General features: G+C 35.5%; 2 protein-coding genes across 2 annotated transcripts; both read left to right on the top strand.

The window, feature by feature from the left end:
- Positions 1 to 6: 6 nt before the first annotated feature.
- LOC120330613 (sec1 family domain-containing protein 2-like) lies at positions 7 to 2109 on the top strand. Its single transcript, XM_039397487.2, has one exon. The coding sequence runs from the start codon at positions 7 to 9 to the stop codon at positions 1993 to 1995; it is 1989 nt and encodes a 662-aa protein (XP_039253421.2). The 3' UTR covers positions 1996 to 2109.
- Positions 2110 to 8352: 6243 nt separating this feature from the next.
- LOC120331145 (sodium-coupled monocarboxylate transporter 1-like) lies at positions 8353 to 19242 on the top strand. The gene is made up of 12 exons (XM_078113334.1): positions 8353 to 8459; positions 8819 to 9007; positions 13881 to 13946; positions 14947 to 15066; positions 15502 to 15656; positions 15831 to 15971; positions 16290 to 16508; positions 16860 to 16972; positions 17214 to 17371; positions 17533 to 17729; positions 18094 to 18203; positions 18716 to 19242. Exons 2-12 carry the CDS (start codon positions 8876 to 8878, stop codon positions 18925 to 18927), a joined length of 1623 nt encoding a protein of 540 aa, XP_077969460.1. The 5' UTR covers positions 8353 to 8459; positions 8819 to 8875; the 3' UTR covers positions 18928 to 19242.
- Positions 19243 to 21162: the final 1920 nt, after the last annotated feature.

The following is a 21162-nucleotide window of genomic DNA, read 5'->3' as shown; positions in this document are numbered from 1 at the left end:
ATAGTCATGAATAATTTCTTTAAGCACACTTGCCTGACACCCTGGAAGAAAGTCGCTTTAAGGGTTCAAGATGCAGTTATTTTCATGGACAATCCTTGTGCGGAATGCTTGCATTGGTGTGGAGGAGCAGATCTTTTATTTGAAAGTGGAGCCACTAACATAAGAGAATTTTCTGCATTTGAGAGTGGAACAGAAAAGCAGGAAAAAGCTGTGTTTATCATAAGCTCACCTCTTACTGGGAAGACAACATATACTATAGAAAATATTTTGTCTGCAAGTTCTTTTAATAACTGTTTGGTGATCACAACTCTAGAGCCTAAGTTACATCAATATGCTTCAGGGGAAGAATATCTGAAAGAGGATGAAAGAACTTTCGAAGATCTGGAGCATGAACTACAAAAATGGATGGGTGACACCAATGTGCAAACCGAAATTCTTCATCTCCCCATATTCATGGCACCAATGTTTGAAAACTTATTTCTGACGCCTTCATTTGATGCATTTTTTCCTGTTCAACACAAAGATCTAATTGAACTGAATATGGAAGATTCTGGTAGAAGCACGATTAATCTTAAAGATCTCCATTTCTACATGTGTCCTCATGAATACAGAACTCTTGTTCGAATGTTGACATCATCTTTACGACAATGTTTCCACTCTATAGGTTGTAAAGAAGAAATATTTGCACTTGGGCCAACAAGCCACCTGTGTTCAGTACAGCTTTCCAATATGGTTAATCAACAAAAAAACACTTATCCAGGGAAAATCGGTGTCCTTTTCATTGACAGAACTTTAGATTTGATTGGCCCAGCATCCCATGGGGAACGATGTTTAGTTGATCAATTACTGGGAATTTTGCCCGGCCTTCCTGCTCATTGTAACAATGTGTCAGTTGATATGTCAATTTTATGTGATGCTTGTCCTGAAGATGTTGATGATACAATTGTGTATCCTGGTTGTTTGGTTCCAGATACAGATGAAAGCCCTATTCTTGCGGAAGCTTGTGGAGTAAAAAGTGTAAAAGCAGTTTCACAAATTCGAAACCAATTGCTTAGAGCAGTCACAGAAGAAGGTCTTAATGAAGATGGTGATATTTCAACCAATGAACCTAATCCTGCTGATAATATTGAAAATCTAGTTGGTGCTTTCAAAAGAAATGCTGGTGCTGTTCTGTACAATAGTGCACTACTTCAATTTGGTTTGGCCACTGCCCAACTGCTAAAAGATGAATCTTGTGAAAGTTGGGAAACATTGGCTATGACGGAGAAACTAATTCTTCAGCAGTTGGGAGATGATGATGTCTCTAATATTTTGGATCAAATCACCAAACTTGCTAAGGACGATTCAACTACTTTTGAAGAATTGTTGTCTTTAATGATTTATGCTTCTTATGCATTTAAAAGTCACATAGATATTGATGTGTATGAGAATTTGTGCGATTCTCTTTGTGAGATCATTTCCAACACTCAGTGTGAGGATCTCCCAGAGCACTTCATGACTTCTTTTAAGCTCTCTGAAGAAGACCTGAAAAACAAAGCCAAATTAACTCACACCGTCTACAGAACTTTGAACAACCTTGAAAAAATCGTCGTAAATGATTTGCATCTATTTCATATATTGAAATTTGGCAAAGTTGAGCCCCCTTCTTACCAACCTCTGCTAAGTCAAGTTATTGAGCGAATATTCCATCCACTAAAACCAGATCTTGAGCCTGACATTGAGCATATTACAACTGGTCGCAAAGACTTACTTAAAATGGGAATGAGTATGTTCCGAAAAGTCACTCCTCCCAGACCATGTGATTTTCCTACTTTAATAATATATGTTATAGGAGGCATTACAGCTACTGAGGTTTCACAAGTCAATGATGTTTTACGAAAGTTTAAGTCAAATCAATGTGAAGTTATACTTGGATCAAACAGATTAACTTCACCATCCGATGTTGTCGACAGAACTTTGTTTACAGATAACCTAAATCCGGATTTCTTTTTGTAATAAGCGTTTGTGGTTGCGCTCTTTTATCTGTGAAATGAGTTGCAAATTTCGTGGGACATCATCAGCTTCTGGTGTATATATTGTGCAATAAATCAAGTACGGTAATGTCACGTATGAACCGCGTATTTTATTACAATTACCATTTTCGTCTGAACTTCCCTGTTTACCTCAAAAGTTTGCCGTCATATTTTCAGCTAGATCTTATGCAAAAAGTGTTTCCTTGTGGTCTCCATGTGTTTTACCGTATTCCGTCAGCCCATCTATTTCCCAGATAATTTTTACTTCTTTAAAGTCAACCGCGGAATGTTTACCACAAGGATTATTCTATGTATATTTTGTCGGATGGTCGCTTGCAATCTTCCATCTGGTAGCACTATTTCAACTTTCCGTGATTAATGATTCGGGAAACACGCGACCTAATTTGGTCTCGGGACTATGCTATAATTTCAGTCAGAAAAACATGAAAATATTCCACACGATTATATAATCGACGACGTCAAATCGAGTTTATTTTTTCCAATCAGTAAAAAGACAAAAATTAAGGAAAAACATTTACATTACTGGGGAAGGAAACCAAAACTGGTTACCGATACCGAAAAGATGAAGTTGCGTTGATTTATCACGCAATATCTCTTCCGCCGTCATATTGCTGTTTGATAAGGGCGGCCCGGCGACGTCTTGGCGTCGTGTAATCACACTTTTCGCTTTCACGGTTCCGATTCATTGCGAATGCGCTCCGTCAAATCTCGCAAGATTCAGAAACCTAAAAAACAGCATGTGTGCTTTTCCGTTCTGCATGCTTTTCTTGATTAATATTACCATCTGAATAAATGGTTATGAATATTTATTTGTTTAAACCCGAAAACTATCAAAAACAGTATAATGTTCCAGAGCTTCACCTTGACACCTAGCGAGATATGAACTTGTTGCGACCATGCAGGTGATCATAAGACGCGCAATAAAAGCACTGGCCGCTGAGATCTTTTCCGAGTGATGCACTGCAAGATTTTGAGCCTGGTGCAAGTTAGCAACTGAACAAGATTAAACCTCTACAGTCCAGATTTATAAAGGAATCACTGTCACAATTCATTATTGAGCTCTCTTGATAACGGATACCCATCGCTAAGTTATCGAGCATTCAGACTGTTGTCCGAATTTTCAACAAGTTACTTCTAGCATTATTTAAAACGAAGCAAATAAATCAACTGTCAGCCGCTGCAGAGCTAAATGTTACAAAACCCTTTTTTGTTCCCCCGTTGCAATCCCGTATTGGAAACAAAACAGAAGCAAAATTCTCATTGGAGATTCCAATGCATCGAAATCCATTCCACGGATAATTGATTCCGCCATCCCTACTAGCCGCTGATAAAAACTTTAAGTTGATATTTTCTGACTAAAATGCCGTACCATTTACTTATTCCAATTTCCATAGTAAGCGAGAATGGTACTATCCAAAGATATGCCTCGTTGTTTATGAAACGAACACTTAAGGAATATTCAACAAATTTGAGGCGTTTTACCAACGCCGCTCTATACTCATTAAAATTTAATATCACTGTCAAAAAATTACCAAGATTCTAGAAAATACCGCAAGAAAACACTTTTGTAGAATAGAAAGTGAATTGAACGTGCATGTTGCCATATCTTATATGCCATCATAATAAGGAATAGGGTCGTGTGCGATTCCAATGGGACAATAAGCATAATGCGCTAACATGAACACGGGTAAGAATTTTTCGCTTCCAATGACAACATTATCTCCCAAGCCAGGCGTATCGATTATAGTCAAACAGGATCGACTAAATCGGTGATTCCCAACCTTTCTACCCTGGTGGACGGGTAAAATTAAATGATATGCACTCGCGGACCGGCAAAAATGGGAATGAGTTGAACAGAAAATAATAACATGTAATTTGCGTTATGTCGAGCAGGATGGGCCACGGGCGCAACGGATGTTAGAAATAGAGATGTACCGATGTATCGGTATCGGCAATATCGGCCATTTTTACGGTATCGGCCATGTATCGGTATCGGTGAGATTAAGGCCGATATTTCCGATATATTTACCTTTTTGATATGGTCCAGAATGTTTCAAAGATAAGTTGGAATACTACTTTTTAATTTATTTTTTGTCTGGAGAGATCGTGAGCTATGAGCCATACATGTCCCCACCCCCGCGAGAGAATAGGATTCACGTGTTTTCAGCTATTTATCAGCTCAACTAACTTGGCTATTTTCGCTGTCAAATTTTTATATTGACATTTTTAATATTACATAGTAATCATGAAGAAATATATCAACACGGCACATAACAAAAAGCAATTAGACGCCCAGTTTTAAATCATACAGTGGAATTGGGGTCCTTATTAACGGCACATGGACTTTTGACACGGGTATAAATTCTGACTGTTTGTCGTCAAGTACGAGTGTCATTTAGTCCGTCGACATCAATAAACTAAATTCCGACACAATTATCCCTCTACGCAGGTATTAATTTTGTTTAACTACACAATTTCTTTTTAGATATATTGACATGACCGCCTAGCCCTAGACTGTCACAACATATATGATAGCAATTGTATAATAATATAAAATAGTAAGGTAAAAAACGTCCTCGACGGTTATAGGTAGGCCTTCTTTTGGTCGGTGCTGATTGATATTCTTTCGTGTGGGCTTTGACTTACTTATTGCGTCGACGATTACGATTAGCCACGAAATTAGATATTTGAAAAATTCTTTTAATTTGATCGTAGGACGGCGGCTCTAGAATGTGTGGGTGATATTCGATATTCTTTTACACACGAATAACGATTTTTGAAGGTCGCGATATTAACATTAAATTCATATTGGACATCCCGGCTTATGAGTTTCAATTGAACACCGAGATGACTAGCGTTACTGTACAATGTATCTTAATCAGTTAAAGCATATGGATACCAAACATTAATTTCATATTATGCGACATATATATCTTTTTTTTTCGATCTGAAATATTTTGTACTATGAACAACGCTCAAAGACCATTGTTTTAACCCGTCTGCCCTACACAACACACCCAATTAAGTAATATTTACATAGTATCGGTATCGGTAATATCGGCCTTTTATCGGCGTTTTAGCTAGTATCGGTATCGGTATCGGCGACAAAAGTGGTATCGGTACATCTCTAGTTAGAAACACTCAATAAAGTTGTGTTTCTCACGTTCTAATAGTTACTGTTTTATACCATCGTAAAAATGTAATGTAATTTTAGGTTAGCACATACAACGGTTTCAAACGAAAAATGATAGAGACCCAGAAATAAGTCAGTTTGGAGTGTATCAAAAACACACGAGGAAATTTGAGTGCTGTTGTCGTATACGCTTACTATTTCATTATTAAATAAGTTTCATAGTTTTGTTTAGCATAGTTTCATAATAATGTTTAACATAAACGTAATTTTTTTTTTCAGAGTTGGTAGATATGTCATCAACAGACAAGATCCAATAAATTTTAATCGATACAGAAACGACTCTTCTGTTCAGCATTATTTTAAATTCACCATAAGAATGGAAAGTAGGGAATCTTTTTCTAAGAGTTCTAAATTGCACACTAAATTTATGTGAGAGTCGTTGTAAATTTAGACATCTACCAGAATACTACTCGTCTACTCGATTTAAAAATACAACTCCAAATCTAATTTTATTATCAGCAAATATCGACCAAATCGCGATTATGTTGACACATTCGAGCTTTTCGGGTAATTTGCGTTTACTCTATCAGAAAGCACATCACGAATAAATATCGCGAATCTATTGCAGATTACAAAAGATTCGCCTTTCTTATGTTTAAAAACAGTGAAAAACCGTCAAAAAACACCAAGAACCCTGCTAAAACGCTTAAAAACAGTGAAAACCCGTCAAAAAACACCAAGAACCCTGCTAAAACGCTTAATGAAATTGAATTATTCAAATACTTGCTCATGATTATCAAGAGACTAATAACAGTATCCAATATACAGTAAACTGGAAAGGGGAATCACACAAACATTTTTAGATCAATTTTAATAGGATCGGAGACAGTTCATGGGAACAGTCCGCAATTGCTATGGTTATTATCAAAACTTTATTAAATTGGTATAGATACGCTTGAAAAAAAATACTTCATTAAATTAATATCAGTACGTTTAAAAAAAATACAAATGTTCATGGCATATATATCAAAAATAACTTGTTCGAATGATTTCGTTTTTTTCTTTTCATTCTAGCCTTCGGGAATGATTGTCTGTTTCTGGCAGAGGCTTTGCGTCGATGGATGAAATGCAGCAGTCGCACACATTCCGAACAAAACCACAGGGCAAAAGGTGGTTGCAGCTGACCGATCTCTGGGGAATAAACTTTTCAATTCTAGGTTGAAGTCAATCTGCGATCTATGAATCACAGAATCCAGCGGGAAGGAATGGGGGCTTATGGGGTCTTATCAAAAATAATTTGTTTGAATGAGACCCAGTTACATTTCCTATATTCCTGAGAAAAAGAGGGGAGATGCCATGAATTTTGTTTTAACTGAAGCTGCAACAAAACATGATCAAAGTAGATTGAACACGGATTAAGTAGATAGAGGCTACAGATCGAGAATGAAGGTCAGAGTAATGGGTTATTAGGATATCGTATTGCAATAAAATAAAACCATAGTACAATATCATAAAAGTTTCGGATTTTGGCAACCAGATCTTCAATGTCGGTGAAATAGCAAACAATGCGCGACCAAGCAACGCAGAAAATCAGCACTCGCACAGGTAAGGTGTAGGAAAGGGAACGACATCCTTTACTACACATACAAAGAAAGAGATTTCTTGCTAATCTCATCAAAACCCTGGAAGTGTTGATTTCGGAGAAATACCGTTTGAATTCCTCCTGCTAGTTTTTGCAGATGAGATTTTAAGCTCTGCTTTGAAAGTTGTTTCAAATTCATCTCCATTTACATCAATCAAGCGGAATAAAGATGTAAAATTATCGTTTATTACTCGTTGGTTCTATTACTCGTTAGCTAGGTGTTTTTTTGGTGGCGCAATTTTCGTTGTACTGTTTAAAATAGTTTTTAAACACATGACACACTGAGAAATATGAAAGCTGTCCCAATAAGATACGTAAACACAGAATCTAAATAATCGTCTTGATACTTTCTCTTTTTTGTGACATTTTATTTCAACATATTCTATGTGTGCTAATTTTTTGAATAAATTTAATGTTATGGTTAAAATAACAAAGAACTCGGCTTATTTAAAGATGTTGTTTTCAATTTCGGCTGAAATATAGGCCTACTGATAATAATAGGCTAATACTGATTTCTCACAACTGCCCAATAACATAACGCTCCTTGCAACAAAACAAGCAAACAGGTGTGGTTTTTGTTCACAATACCGAATCTTACTCTTGAGATTGAAGAAATTTTACCCCAGGTTAAGAAATGCTGATTAGTGTAATAATTATTGTACCTTCATTATTGCGCGTAGTGAGTTATCTTATAAATTGTAAAAATAAAACAAGAATAAATATTGAAAAATTTCAAGCGGCACACGTTCTTTTATAGACCAGCATTTACTATAGTTTACTATATTAATAAAGATCTAATTACAACTATTGATAAACGCATTATGGAATCGATAAAAGAACAATTTCAAGCATTAGATTTTGTCATATTTGGAGGTAGGCTATAATTTTTTATATTTTATCGACGTTTTTCGTGTTTGTATTTTATAGATAATGTCAGTATTTTGTTCACGGTAGGACTTAATGATTCTAAACCTCATATGTGCTGAGTGCAGCGGTTCTTAAACTTTATTTAACACGGACCCTCTTTTATATTTATTTTGATCGGTGCGGACCTCTTCGTAGCCTAGTCCAAATGGACAAATCTAATTTATATTATATATATATATACATATATAAACATCAACAATCCCCAGAATGGGTTTTCAATTTATGATCATATTGTACTAGGTATAGGGAAGAAATTGTTTTCGTTCTCAAAATTTTCACTGGTCTTCCACGTCTATTTCTCGGATCCCAGTTTAAGAATCCCTATGCTAGACATGTCTGCTGCCTAGAATAAAATTCTTTGATACAACAGCATGCACAGGTAGCAAGGAAATACGATTTACGATATTGCTTGGGTATTGTGGAAAAATCGTTTGGAACATATTTCAAGTTACTTTTTTATTGTAATTCATATAGTTTTGGTGAACAAAATTCCCGAAAATCAGTATATAATATTAAGTTTAACCAATTCAAGCCGATGCGCTAGATATAAATTAGCTTGCTGAAATAATTTCTTTATATTCTTTCCGGATGGTAATGCAAATCATATCATTTATTTTCAGTTGTTTTCATTTTATCTGCTGCTGTTGGAATTCTCTTTGGATATAAAGATCGAAAAATCAAATCTACCGACAACTATTATTTTGGTGGAAGAAAAATATCACCGGTAAAATCTTATGGGTCAAAGTCCAATAATATTTATATATTTCTTTATTGTCATTTATCACATCACAACTGATGAGTGCAATGCACCAAAATAGCTCAATTTGCGCTGGGATCAGTTGATACCTTTTAACCTTTCTTTCATCGCGAGATCTGACATCGTTCAGTTCAGTCGTCAGCAATCATTATAAACATTGTAAAGATGATGTATGGAAATTATTTGGTATACTGTTTGTCTTTTATGAATATAAATAATTCATTTGTGAGTGTGCACTTATATTAAGTGCGGTCCCAAATCAATCTTCGGAAATTAAGTTCACTTAGAACTAGCCAAAACACCAAACAGTGGTTCTTATTTTTTAGATACCAATTGCAATATCGATTGCGGTTTCGTTCGTTTCAGCCATAACGGTAATTGGAATGCCAGTAGAAGTCTACATGTTTGGCACTGTGTTCATATGGTACAACGTATCTATACTTATGACAAATGCTGTGGCATTGATATATTTCATCCCCGTGTTTCATAGGCTTCAGCTCAACAGTGTATATGAGGTACAGTTATTGACTACTTTATATGGTACTCCCGAAGTATGTGATCCAAGATGTCGGACACCGGAACGTAGTATGTGTACCAAGGTTCGGGTTAGGCCATAATTTTATTCCAATTTTTCTTATTTTAGTTCTATTCCGAGTTCGGGCACTAGCCAAGTGACTCCCGTAGTACTTGTACCTGAAATTAACACATACTACGTTCGGTGTCCGCCATCTTGGTTCGCATACTTTGGGACTACCCTTTATATTTCTTTACTTTTATATCAGTGTTAGAGAGATTCGAGTCACTTTTTTCAAAAACTCGAATTTACTCGATTTATTTTAACAAGTCGAATTCACTATCGACTAACCGATAAAGAAATTATATAGACTTGGGACTTATTAATAATTGTTGCATTGAAAAATATAAAATGTACTATCTCGTTGCAGCAGTAACTCGAAATAGACCGTCGTTAATAAATCACATGAATAAGCTTAAATTGATTTTTGAAATAACTTTAGCTAAACGCAAGATAAAAGTCTCAGTGCAATGAATCCCAACCTGTGATACGCTTACCACCTGTTGGATATTTGGACTAGAGTTCCAGCGTTTGACTTTAGAGTACTGTAGACTCCGAACCTTTTGCTCGGTGCAAACAATATTACTTTGATACGATCTTAGATGAACCTTGCAAAATCCCTTCCCAGTTCCACACTGTCACTGTCAAACAATCTGAATTACTTTGAAACTTATATTGAAAAGGTTCCACAGCACTTTAATGTAATGTCGAAAGTTAGTCATCGAGCAGCAAATCCAGAAATAATGACAGTAAACATATAGGTAACTTGCAGATGTGGATAACGTCAAATACGAAACGTCCAAACCGGGGTAATGGGTAACTAGTACCGTAACGGGTAATGAGTACCCTAACGGGTTTTACAAAAGTGAACAACTCAAATCACAATTAAGATAAATAACTTGACTGCAAATAAATAACAATAAGGGACATTCAGTGGAGCTACTATTCCTATTCAATCATAAACATACAACTAGTCTGAATGCAATAGCCCTAAACAACTAAAAACAAAATCTAATGGTCACGGTAACTAAACTAAGTCATACGCAACCTACTGCATTACAACCATAATCTAGGAATTACAGTTCCAAACGGCACGTCTCGATAATCAAAGATGCTCGCCGACTTCGGCGAGGCTAGAAACGTCTCGATGTGACGTCACAAAGGGGTACACGTAAATAAATTGAGCAACGCGACTGCGACACTATAATGTAAACCAGTGGTTCCCAAACTTTTTTAAACCATCGCCCCCCTACAGTACTTTATACAACTTCATCGCCCCCCCCCGGCACTACAAAAAAATGTAAAGTCAAAAACGAATATATTAGAGACAGAATAAGAAGACAAATCATAGTTTATAGTTTTTTTTAATGATATGGATGAGCTTGGTGTTCTTCAGCGAGTTTTTATTATAATTACCTAGTTTACTGATGGAAAGGCAATTTCGTTGTTTTGATAGCAATAGTAGCACGGCTCAAAACCCCTTTTTCACCATATATTATAGGTCGGAAATGAAAGAATCCAGGGTTCTACTTCCTCAAAAACCGTCGTGTACTCTTGCCTTATAGCATTTCACTCCCAAAATTTACCTCATTCCACATTAAATTAATGAAAACAAAGTTAATTTTCCCAAAGTTATAATAATGATTTCCGTACATCTCATTCAATCCTACAGCATGATGACCTGCACCAAAATACTTCGCTAAAATTCATCCCCGATTCCTCATTCTACCACGGCCTCAAGTCCAATCACCAGTCCATATAATTATTCAGCTATTTGTTTTTGGATTCACGGACTCGGATGTGGAAGAAACTGTGACCGACTATCGACTACGGCCCAGGGGTCGGCAAATTTTATGTCGCTCGCGAGACAAAATTTAAGGTTGCTAGTCTCTTGCGGGTCGCATATATTTTTTAAAAGTTAAAAACGGAACAGCGCGCGAAAACTGCGACAATTCGTGAACTCAACTCAGTCGCCTTATTAAAAAATTATTATAATGACATTTAATGTGACACTGTCTTGTTGCTGCATCACGCTTGATAGCTTTACGACGCCAAGATTGGAACATTTTCCAAATGGGCATCACTAATCCCAATTTTTTGCTTGTTCTTTGTAATGTCTCCATTTTCGAAAAAAATTGTTTGCACAAATATGTACACAAATATGTTCCAAACATCTAAGTGAATATTCTCGCATGATTTGTGAACTTTTAATAAAGATTTTCTTCAAGAAGATACATTCTTACAAAAATTACGCACTGATGAATCAATCTCTCGAATATAATATGAATTTTATTTCCTTATAGCATTGCAATATATTCGAATATTTACTGATTGCGCTATTGAACCCCTGTCCTCAGCATCAACTTTTTTTTCTTTGTGTTTCCATTTGTCTAATTATAATTAAATTGTAGGCTCGTTAAACGAGTAGCTAGCTGTTCAATAGATTTTTCTAGGATATAATAAAATTTAGTCTAAACGTGTCTCACAATAAATTCTGTTGCGTAAAAAAAGTAATTTAGTCCTCGAGCGTAGATTATAAATAAAATAATAAATTTATCGTCAAAACCGCCGTTCGGATTTTTCCCCGGCATATACTTCCTTGTTTACATCGTGACATTTGCCAATCAGCAAGATGCAAAAATAAACGTAACAATGCCCCCTTTCGCATCCGCTTAGACACACTCACTCAGACAGACTTTCAGGCGTGGTCGTGAACATTCCCTCATTTTCGCGTTTTTGAATTATATTCGTTAGTTTTTGGTTGTTTTTCGGAAATTTAAATATAAATCATATAAGTCAATGATTACTTTGTTTTCCTATGAGTTTCAGTTTAAATACAGTAATCAAAAATTGGCGTGGAAATAGCTGTGATAGACTATAGGCTAAAATTCTTCATCGGTACTTTTAAAAAAACAGATTGTTGAATGGTATGAATTAGAATGATAGTTTGAAACAAATACCCTATTTTACAGCCAACAACTCGCGAAACCACTCTTAAAATAAGCACCGAAAATTTTAAAATGGTAAAGTATGGGAAGATTTTTCCGCGGTCAAAGGTCGGGGATAGGTCTATTCAGTGAATCGTCCCGGTCCAGATTTTTTTACTCCGGCCGTATTTTGCCGACCACTGGGATACGCAAACTACCGTACCTTACTGGGGAGACGAGTCCAGCAATCCTTTCGCGTGTGATAATAGACCACGTGATTCAAGCCTGCGAATGCACACAGAGTACGGAATTAAGTGCACGATGCGCCGAGCAAAAACAGGTTTCGCGAAATCGCCCCCTTCGACTTTTTCGCCCCCCTCTGTATCGTTTTCGCCCACCGGGGGGCGATATCGCCCACTTTGGGAATCACTGTGTAAACAAACTTGATTACAAAATGAAATTTGATTATTAGCAGTCCGTAACACCACCAGTGATGGTCTTTCAGGCGGTAGGCGAGTACATTCTGCTTTTTATTCAATCGAAGGGAGGTATTGGTTGAGGTTTTTTGAAGCCGTCGCCGTTGTAGTAAGGTACGTCCGTTGTAAGAAACAACTTTTTTCTCTCTCACCACCGTGTCTTGGACTTGGTTAAAAGCGCACACAGATTCCCTCGGCGCTAATATCCGAACCGAAGTTGTTGTGCTTGGAATGAATTATCAAAATTGTAAATTTGTCCTAATCGTCAGCGTCATAGTCGGCTTTTACGCTGATTTGTGAACAACAAAGACGAAATATAAAGATTGTTCTCCAATAAACGTTTGGCGTAGAATGGCCTACTTGTACTCGACACTAGGTTCACACGCTATTCACCAGCTGCTAATTTGCCTTTTACGTGGGAGTGCGAGCAAGGAAGTTTCATCCCCGATGACTATCAAGTCGAAGAAACGAAACCGACTTGATGCGCACATGCATAACTTTCAATGCGCTGTGAGCAAATGTATGCCCCGCATCAACCAGCTAGTGGAAAATGAACAATCGCATTGAATAAATTGGCTTTTGTTGTAATTTTATCATGTTGTTCTTCTTGTGAATGGTGGTGAAAAAACATATCCGTGCATCCTATCAATCTTGACTGATGCTGCCTAGTTTAATATAATTTGTTATTACACCTCGCATGGATCAAATAATGATTATGACGTCATACAAGAAAAATAGTTATGTAGGTGGTACGCGAGCACTGCATAAAATCGAGTGACTCATATTTATTCATTTCACTGCTTCTTATGAAATCTACCGTGGCTAGACTCGCCCTATTACTAGGGACAGCAGTGTGCGAGCTCAGTGACTCGATTTGAATCGAAACTCGAAATTCTGAAACAACACAATCTTGACTCGATACTTGCATGGCGCGTGACTAGTGAGATAATGCATTTTTGAAATTACCTCTTTAGTACATCTTTAACTAAAGCATTCAATTCTGGCAATGAAATTTTTATTGTCGTTTCGTGAGATTAAATAATATTTATCAAAAATAAATGAATATGTCTATAAAAACTTTCGCTGAATAATATTGAGTTGTGACGGCCATAGCCATTTTTTTGCTTTCAGCTTTGTTCATGGATTTTGGTACAAATTGGAAATAAGACCTTATTCCCCTGTGCTACGTATTACTCTTCGAAATACATTTTGCGGATTGTAATGCATTAGAAGTAAATGTGACGATATCTAGAACGAAGCGTAAAATTTTTAAAAATGTTTGAGGCAGGACGTCCGATGAAAAACGTTTTCCTTACGCTAAGCAATATGCGTCTCGACATCTCAACAAAACTATGGTAGCATACTCATCCATAACATCTTTGATATAAATTGTTATTGTTTTTTATTTCAGTACTTAGAACTTCGATTTCATCCAGTAATTCGAAAAATAACTTCAGTGATGGGAATGATGAACACGGTACATTTTTGTATATATATATCAGTTCTTATGATTCTGTACCGCTCTCATAAATAGTCCAAGGCGATGATACGTATTTACAATGAAATGCAATGTATTCATTCATTGATTCACATTGTTCAATTCAATTCGTTTATTACACCAGGCCATCATGATCCATATCGAATAACACAAACAAATCAAAATATCACAGTAAAATACACAATATCAGCAAAAATAACAGCCAGTATTAAGCAAATGCACAGTAAAATCCCACAATTTCGAGAAAATCACTGCTAATATAAATGTGCAGCGTCACTAAAATGCCGAAGGAAATTAAAAGGAATGTCATATAATGCATGCACACATTTAATATCCCATACATGTTAATGTCTTTTTGTATATCGTATTACAATTGTATTATGTAATATTTAATTTTCCGTATAGCATTAAGTTAGTATAGGTATGTACAACCTTTTCAAATCTAAACTTTTATAAACTCCAGTGAATATTTATACGCCTATAGAACTGGGGATAATGGGAATAATTAAATTTACATTCAAGAGAATTTAAATCTGGCTGGAATTCGTGAAAGTAACACTATATGGATGTAAGAAATGATTTGATTGTGGTTGTGAGTTTTGTATAGGATTGGGAGGTTTGTAGCTCCCAAATATTCTTATATCTGCTTTTGAAAAATAAAGTTAAAGTTTGCTCCTCTTTAGAGGATATGTAAGCTAAGCAGAACTAAGCTGATCTCTTGTTTGATGTGATAAAACGTTTCAACCTAACTATGCGAAACACATTGCTGGTTTTAGGTAGAATATCGTTAAAATATATCGGAATTCATTCATGCAGAAAAAATTATAAAAATTTAATTTTCCATCCAAGTCATCTCACAGTATAGCAGTGCAAAAAAATCATTTCAATGTAAACATGTTATGAAGTAATATATTTTGAATATAAATTAGGTATGAGTTGACGTATTTTCTAATGCATATTCACAATGTATATATTCTAGATGTTCTATCTTGGACTGACGGTGTATATTCCGTCTCTTGCATTAAGCGCAGTGACACCAATGAGTTTGTACATAACTATTGCTATAACCAGCGCAACTTGTACATTCTATACGACCGTAGTAAGTATTATTACAATAATTTATGTTAACGTCTGGTTTTTGTGTTAGTGCACTATTTCTTTTCAACTACATTTCACCTCCACCAGTATATCGATTATATCAAACAAAATAAGGTTCTTGTTTTGGGATTTATACGTTAGTTAGTAGACATTCGCAGCAACGGTAACGGTGCACCGCAGATGACCACTATCTAATTTTAAATCCCATTACCGGGTATATACTACCAAATCGTAGTCATGCAACTATTTTAAATTTAAGTCGTGTAACAATCAATGGAAAAAATATTTTGGAACTTGAGAAAGGATTCAGTTTCTATCTCATATATTCGAAAAATCTCTAGAATCATCTTATCATTTATTCTGAAGCGAAATTAATTGACGGTGACACGAGGCTGTTGAATGGCATATAGTTGACTATTCATTGTTTTTTATTCAGGGAGGAATGAAAGCGGTTATTTGGACAGATGTTTTTCAGTTTTTAATCATGATCGTAGGGATGTTATCAATTCTTTTCAAAGGAATCCTTGTCGTTGGGGGATTTGATATTATTTTGTCTGCTGCGGAACGAGGACAACGGAACAACTTTTTGACGTACAGTAAATTATTTCATATTTTTTCAATGCCTGGCTTAGATAAAAGAAATAGTTCTGATACAATTTATATACAAATAACTACAATGCATTTTAAAGGAAGTTTTTTTCATTTTATAAACTTTGCTTCTATCAAGAAAATAGGTTAAAACTTATACTTCCTACTACCTACTAGATTTGATCCTGATCCCAGAATACGTAGCTCTGCCTGGTCAATTACGTTTGGATTTTTCTTCATTACCTGCTACGAGACAGTCTGCAATCAGATGTTTATTCAACGCTGGCTTTCCTGTCCAACAATTAAGAACTCTAGAATGTGGGTGAATTCTTTTTATGGTATTTGAATCAAATAAATATATAAAGATATATCAACTTTTCCAAAAGTTAAAACGTAATGTATTTCGTAAAATGTTTCATAAATGTTAATCAATGGCATAACGAGGATTGGATTTTATGACCCGAGTGTTTTATATGATTCAATTTTACTGTGAATTGGTGTAGTTCTTATCGTAAATATAGTTTATTGTTCCAGCCCTGAAGTTCATTTTGCCTTAATACGAGCCTGACAGATTTCATTTATCATTTTATATTTAGCTTCCGTTTGTTCCATGTTCAGAAGCATTGTTATTTTCAGAGCCGTTGGCGTGAGCATCATTCCTGTTATCTGTTTAGCTATGATATCCATTGGAAATGGGATAGTAATGTATGCGTACTACGAAGACTGTGATCCTTTGTTATCAAAGAATATATTTAAAATTGACCAGATTATGCCCCGTTTTGCGGTTGATTTATTTCATGACACACCCGGCATGGCAGGATTATTTGTAGCCGCTGCTTTCTGTGGAACTCTCAGGTAAACCCTTTGCTTTGCTCGCTATTGTCTCATTGTACAAAGTATTGAAGTATTGGGTAGATGCAATATATTCAATATTCTAATTTGCAAGTAAATTACGCGTTATTCGCCAATGCTTTGATCAAAATATGTTAGTTAGTCATCCCCGCATCGAAAATATTAGTCCAATCAGTCCTTCGGTCAAAGGGGTAAGAAGTCCCTTCCTTTTTATTGAGGGTTTACAAGAGGTTTGCTCGCAAAACATACAGTACACAATTTATCCTTATAAACGAGTACTTTTTACTGCAAGTGAAATAAAGTAAAATATCAAATTAATATTTATTCAATGCAAGCTATTTTTTAAATTTACAGTACGGTGTCATCTGGCATTAATGCTTTGTCATCGCTTTTAGTAATGGATTTCATCTTACCCAAGTTTCCAAATTTAACAGCAGGGAGAAAACTTTTAATCAGCAAGACGGCTAGTAAGCTAATAAGTTTGATTTTACGTATAAAAAGTAAGACAACATGACTTTGGTCAAGGAGGTTTACCAACTATGCAGATTTGTATAGGACTATGAAGTATTTGGAATTGTAAGAGACAAAAAAGAAGGCTGACCAATATTATCTGAGGTAAAATAAATAGAATTTTGCTTCAATATTCCATACAAATATGAAACTTAGTTCTTTTTGTATATTGGAGTGCAGCAATATTTTCATTTACAGGTCTATTCTTTGGGGGACTCGTCATGCTATTGGCCTATTTCCTTTCTCTTTCACAATCGAACGTTATGCAAGCAGTGTCATCAATTATCGGTTTTTTTGGTGGTCCAATTCTTGGGTTATTCACAATTGGTATACTTATGCCATGGATAGATTACAAGGTGAGATGATATTTTAGGAAATGTATATTTATCACTAATTGATATATTGAACAGTGCAAAGTTAATTTTAATATTAGATATTTATCGACATTTCATTTTACCTGGTTAAAAAACACCATAAGCAAGAAACTTTGAGATATATGTCTCGCATTTTTCAACAGGGATCATTTGGAGGACTTCTACTAGGACTTGCTTGTACAGGATGGATTGGAATATCGGCTATGGTGTATTCTGCTGACACTGCGACTGCGTTGCCTTTATCTACACAAGCCTGCAATATCACAACGTTAACAAACACGACATTGGACAAAGTTATCACAATATATAATACTACTCTGTATACGGAGACTACTGGAACGTAAGTAATCCTTATTTTATATAAATTTTATTGGACACGAAATAGACCCATGGATCATTACTTTATTACTGACATTATTACGTTGTTGTTGTTGTTGGTGGTGGTGGTGTTCTTTTTATTTTTGTCATTGCATTTCTTTTTAACTACTGGACCAGTGCCCGCACTGTTGACGATTTACATGAATCATCGCCACGAGACACGGAAAAGCTACACTAGTCCTGATACCGTTACCCTGATCGCATGTTAGCATATATCGTGCTCAGCGAAAGTCGGCGGATCTCGTGTTTAACGAAGTTCAAGTCAATTAGGCGATGGATAATTAAACAGTTTCAAAACTTGTCATCTCAATTCAATTTTGTTTCAGAAGTTCACCAAATCTTTTCAATACAATATACTCAATCTCCCCATTTCTCTATGGAGCTCTGGGATTTACGATGGCACTTGTAGGAGCTCATGTAACTTCGATATTCACGGGTGGGTTTACTAATTCATGTAGGGAAATGTATACAATAACACTCGGATTTTTATAAATAAGTTAAAAGTGAAGCTGAATTTAAATTTATATTGACCCAGAAAATACTATTGGAACATTTTTCAGTAACCCTGTCAAATAAAACCTGAGGCTATTGTCCCATTTCGGGTTTTCGCTGTATGTGAAATTCTACAAACATTGTTAAATACCTCGAACATTATCAAGAAGTTTATGTGCAATTATAAAAACGAAAAATGATGAAAATTTTCAATAAATATCTTTATACGTAGATATTAATTTCAAGCAGGAACTTGCCACTAAAAAAAACAGTTTCATTTTCAAACCGTCAACGCACCAAAACTAAATTCTAGTTTTTAGATAGGTTTACAAATATTTGGTTTCATTAGATACACTGAATTGACAGAAAGATAAGTGAAATCAATTAAAGAATATGTGAATTTTCAATAATATATATGTTATATTTCAAACATTTTTTTATTTCATTTTAATCCAGGTTTTAGCAACCCAAGAAATGCCGAGGAAAAACTTTTTGTTCCTTTGATTGACAGTGAAATCTTTCCAGAAAAAATGCGAATATTCTTCAGGTTCGGTGTTCCACCCTATCAAGCAACGAAATCCGATAAGAATGATAAACCATCTGAGGTGAAGAAGATGTTTTGTGCAACAGAACAAAGGACTGGAAGGGGAACTTCCAACAAACATTGAAGCCAAAATGATATTCACAACAGGAAATAAGCCTAGTAATTCAAAAACATTGTTTGGAATTTTTTTCAGTCATTTTCTATAAATACCTTTTTAGAGCATTTTAACGATGATTTTTTCCAAAAAAGGAACAGGACCCCTGACTTAAAATTACTTTTATTACTGACTTCATCAAATAATGTCGCCGATATTCAACGGTTGACGCAACGCCACGATAAATTATTATTCAGTCTTATTTTAGATGATCTCAAAACTGATGTATAATTGCGTAGAGGACTGACTGTTTCTCATATATATATTCTTTTATTGCTTGGTAAAAACGAGAGTACTTTTGTAGAAAGCCCCCACCACTAATACAAAGAGATTAGAGAAAAACACCCCTTGCACGTTTCAAAATAAAAAAAAATTAGCAATAATGCAATTAAAGTTCGGGTTCGGAATAATTGGAATTCATACAGTGCAATCTGTATTCCTTACCCTATCCCAAACTAGATATTTACATTTTTTTCATTTTGCTTTGTGCTGTTTTTTGGCGAGGTCTTTCTACAAAAGATTCAAAATGAGTAAATACTATGTATGACGATAATCTTTTGGAACACAGTTTGCTATAAAAGATAAAATTAAACATTTATAAGTTCAGCAGCGATGTTAACATTTGCTACAGTAGCATATAAGAACCTATGAAAGTTCTATGAAAAGTTTCATAGAGATATCAGAACAGGTAAAGGTTAACCAGATCACACGACATAATTATAATGAACCAAAACCTGTCGTCTAGCTGCCAGTGACGGTGCGGTGTAGAATTCGGTAACCAAGCACGGAAATCTTGGTATTCTTTCATTCGTAATGTGTTCTCCAACAGTTTTCTTTATACCGTTTGGCAAAGGAAGTTTTGTTTACCTATACCCTATGAGTATACACATCCTCTGAAGAAATTTCGATTTTCAAACTATGATTTTTAAACTATACATTTTAAATAGTTATGTTCACTTGATTCGGACCTTTGTGCTTCTCAATGAACAGCATGAACAAAATATAAATCCTGAATTTTCAATGTGAACCGCGTACACATATACCCATGAACCACCAACATGACTAAATAATGTATAAAAATGAGTACCGACAGACATTTAAAAATAACAAGTATATCCAAATTTTGCATTCAGAGACAATTTATGTACATTTACACAAAGATCATTCATGACATTTATAAGCATGACGATTTGTTCCCACTGACAGTCGACAGTCAATAAATAAAATTTTAATATTCTCAGGCAGTCTTAATAAGCTCAAGAATTGAGACGAGACTGGATGCTGCTGTTGTTGCTAATTGTTTTATTTGTTCATAGTATCTTAGGATCGCGTGCAATTGCGTATTATATCAGAGCCATTATTCCGACTTCTATATTTTCACTGGTTCTTAGATATTGGGGGAGGGGGGGGGGGGGGAGGGAGTTATCAGCGACGACGGGATCCCAGCTATTGATGTTTTCAATTTTTAAAATTCTGGATAGCGTTAAAGCAAAGATACCGCAAAAATGAAACTGTTTGTAGATAGCGTCGAACGTGAATGACTACGTGAGTGAGTTTCCTTCTCAAAATATTGGATAATTTAAGAATCATTGCAGAACCTGGGTGATGTTTCGCAGCAACCTTTATTGGTTTTGGCAAAAAGTGTAATAACAAAACGAGGTAAGTTGTTGTTTGTCACTGAACAGGAAAGCGGTGATTTGAAAGTCTTAAATCACATTAGCAACATAAAGTGACGTTTATGCAAGACTCTTCAAGCTTTCCGGTATCACATTGATTCTTATTAGTAAATAGTACATATCAGCGCATGCGTTCAACAAATAACTTCAGCAAGAGCATAGGAATGCTTTTAGCGAGTCCCACGATACTCTAATCCGGCACAGTGTTAAGTTGAAAAATTAGTTTTGCAGCCACTAAGGTTTAAAAATGAACTTACCGAATATTGTGTGCCTTGACTTACAAACGATTCTACAATAACTACAGTATTCGGAAGTTATTGTCTCGCTCCAATAGTAATGTGAAACATTTTTGTGTGTCGATTTCATTGAGAGTGCGCCCGCAGAGCTGAGCTTCTATGCAGCAGTGTATTTTTTTGTATGCGTGTGTGCAGTTATCTGCATATTCAGTACTCATTCGTTTTTATGTATGAACTTATCACCGATCATTCGATCGCGAGCTATTTTGAAAATTGTAGTCGATCGCGGTCGA

This window comes from Styela clava, chromosome 6, assembly GCF_964204865.1.
Source record: "Styela clava chromosome 6, kaStyClav1.hap1.2, whole genome shotgun sequence".
NCBI lineage: Eukaryota > Metazoa > Chordata > Ascidiacea > Stolidobranchia > Styelidae > Styela > Styela clava.
Note: the sequence above shows the minus strand (reverse complement) of the source record. Positions and strands in the feature narration are given on the sequence as shown.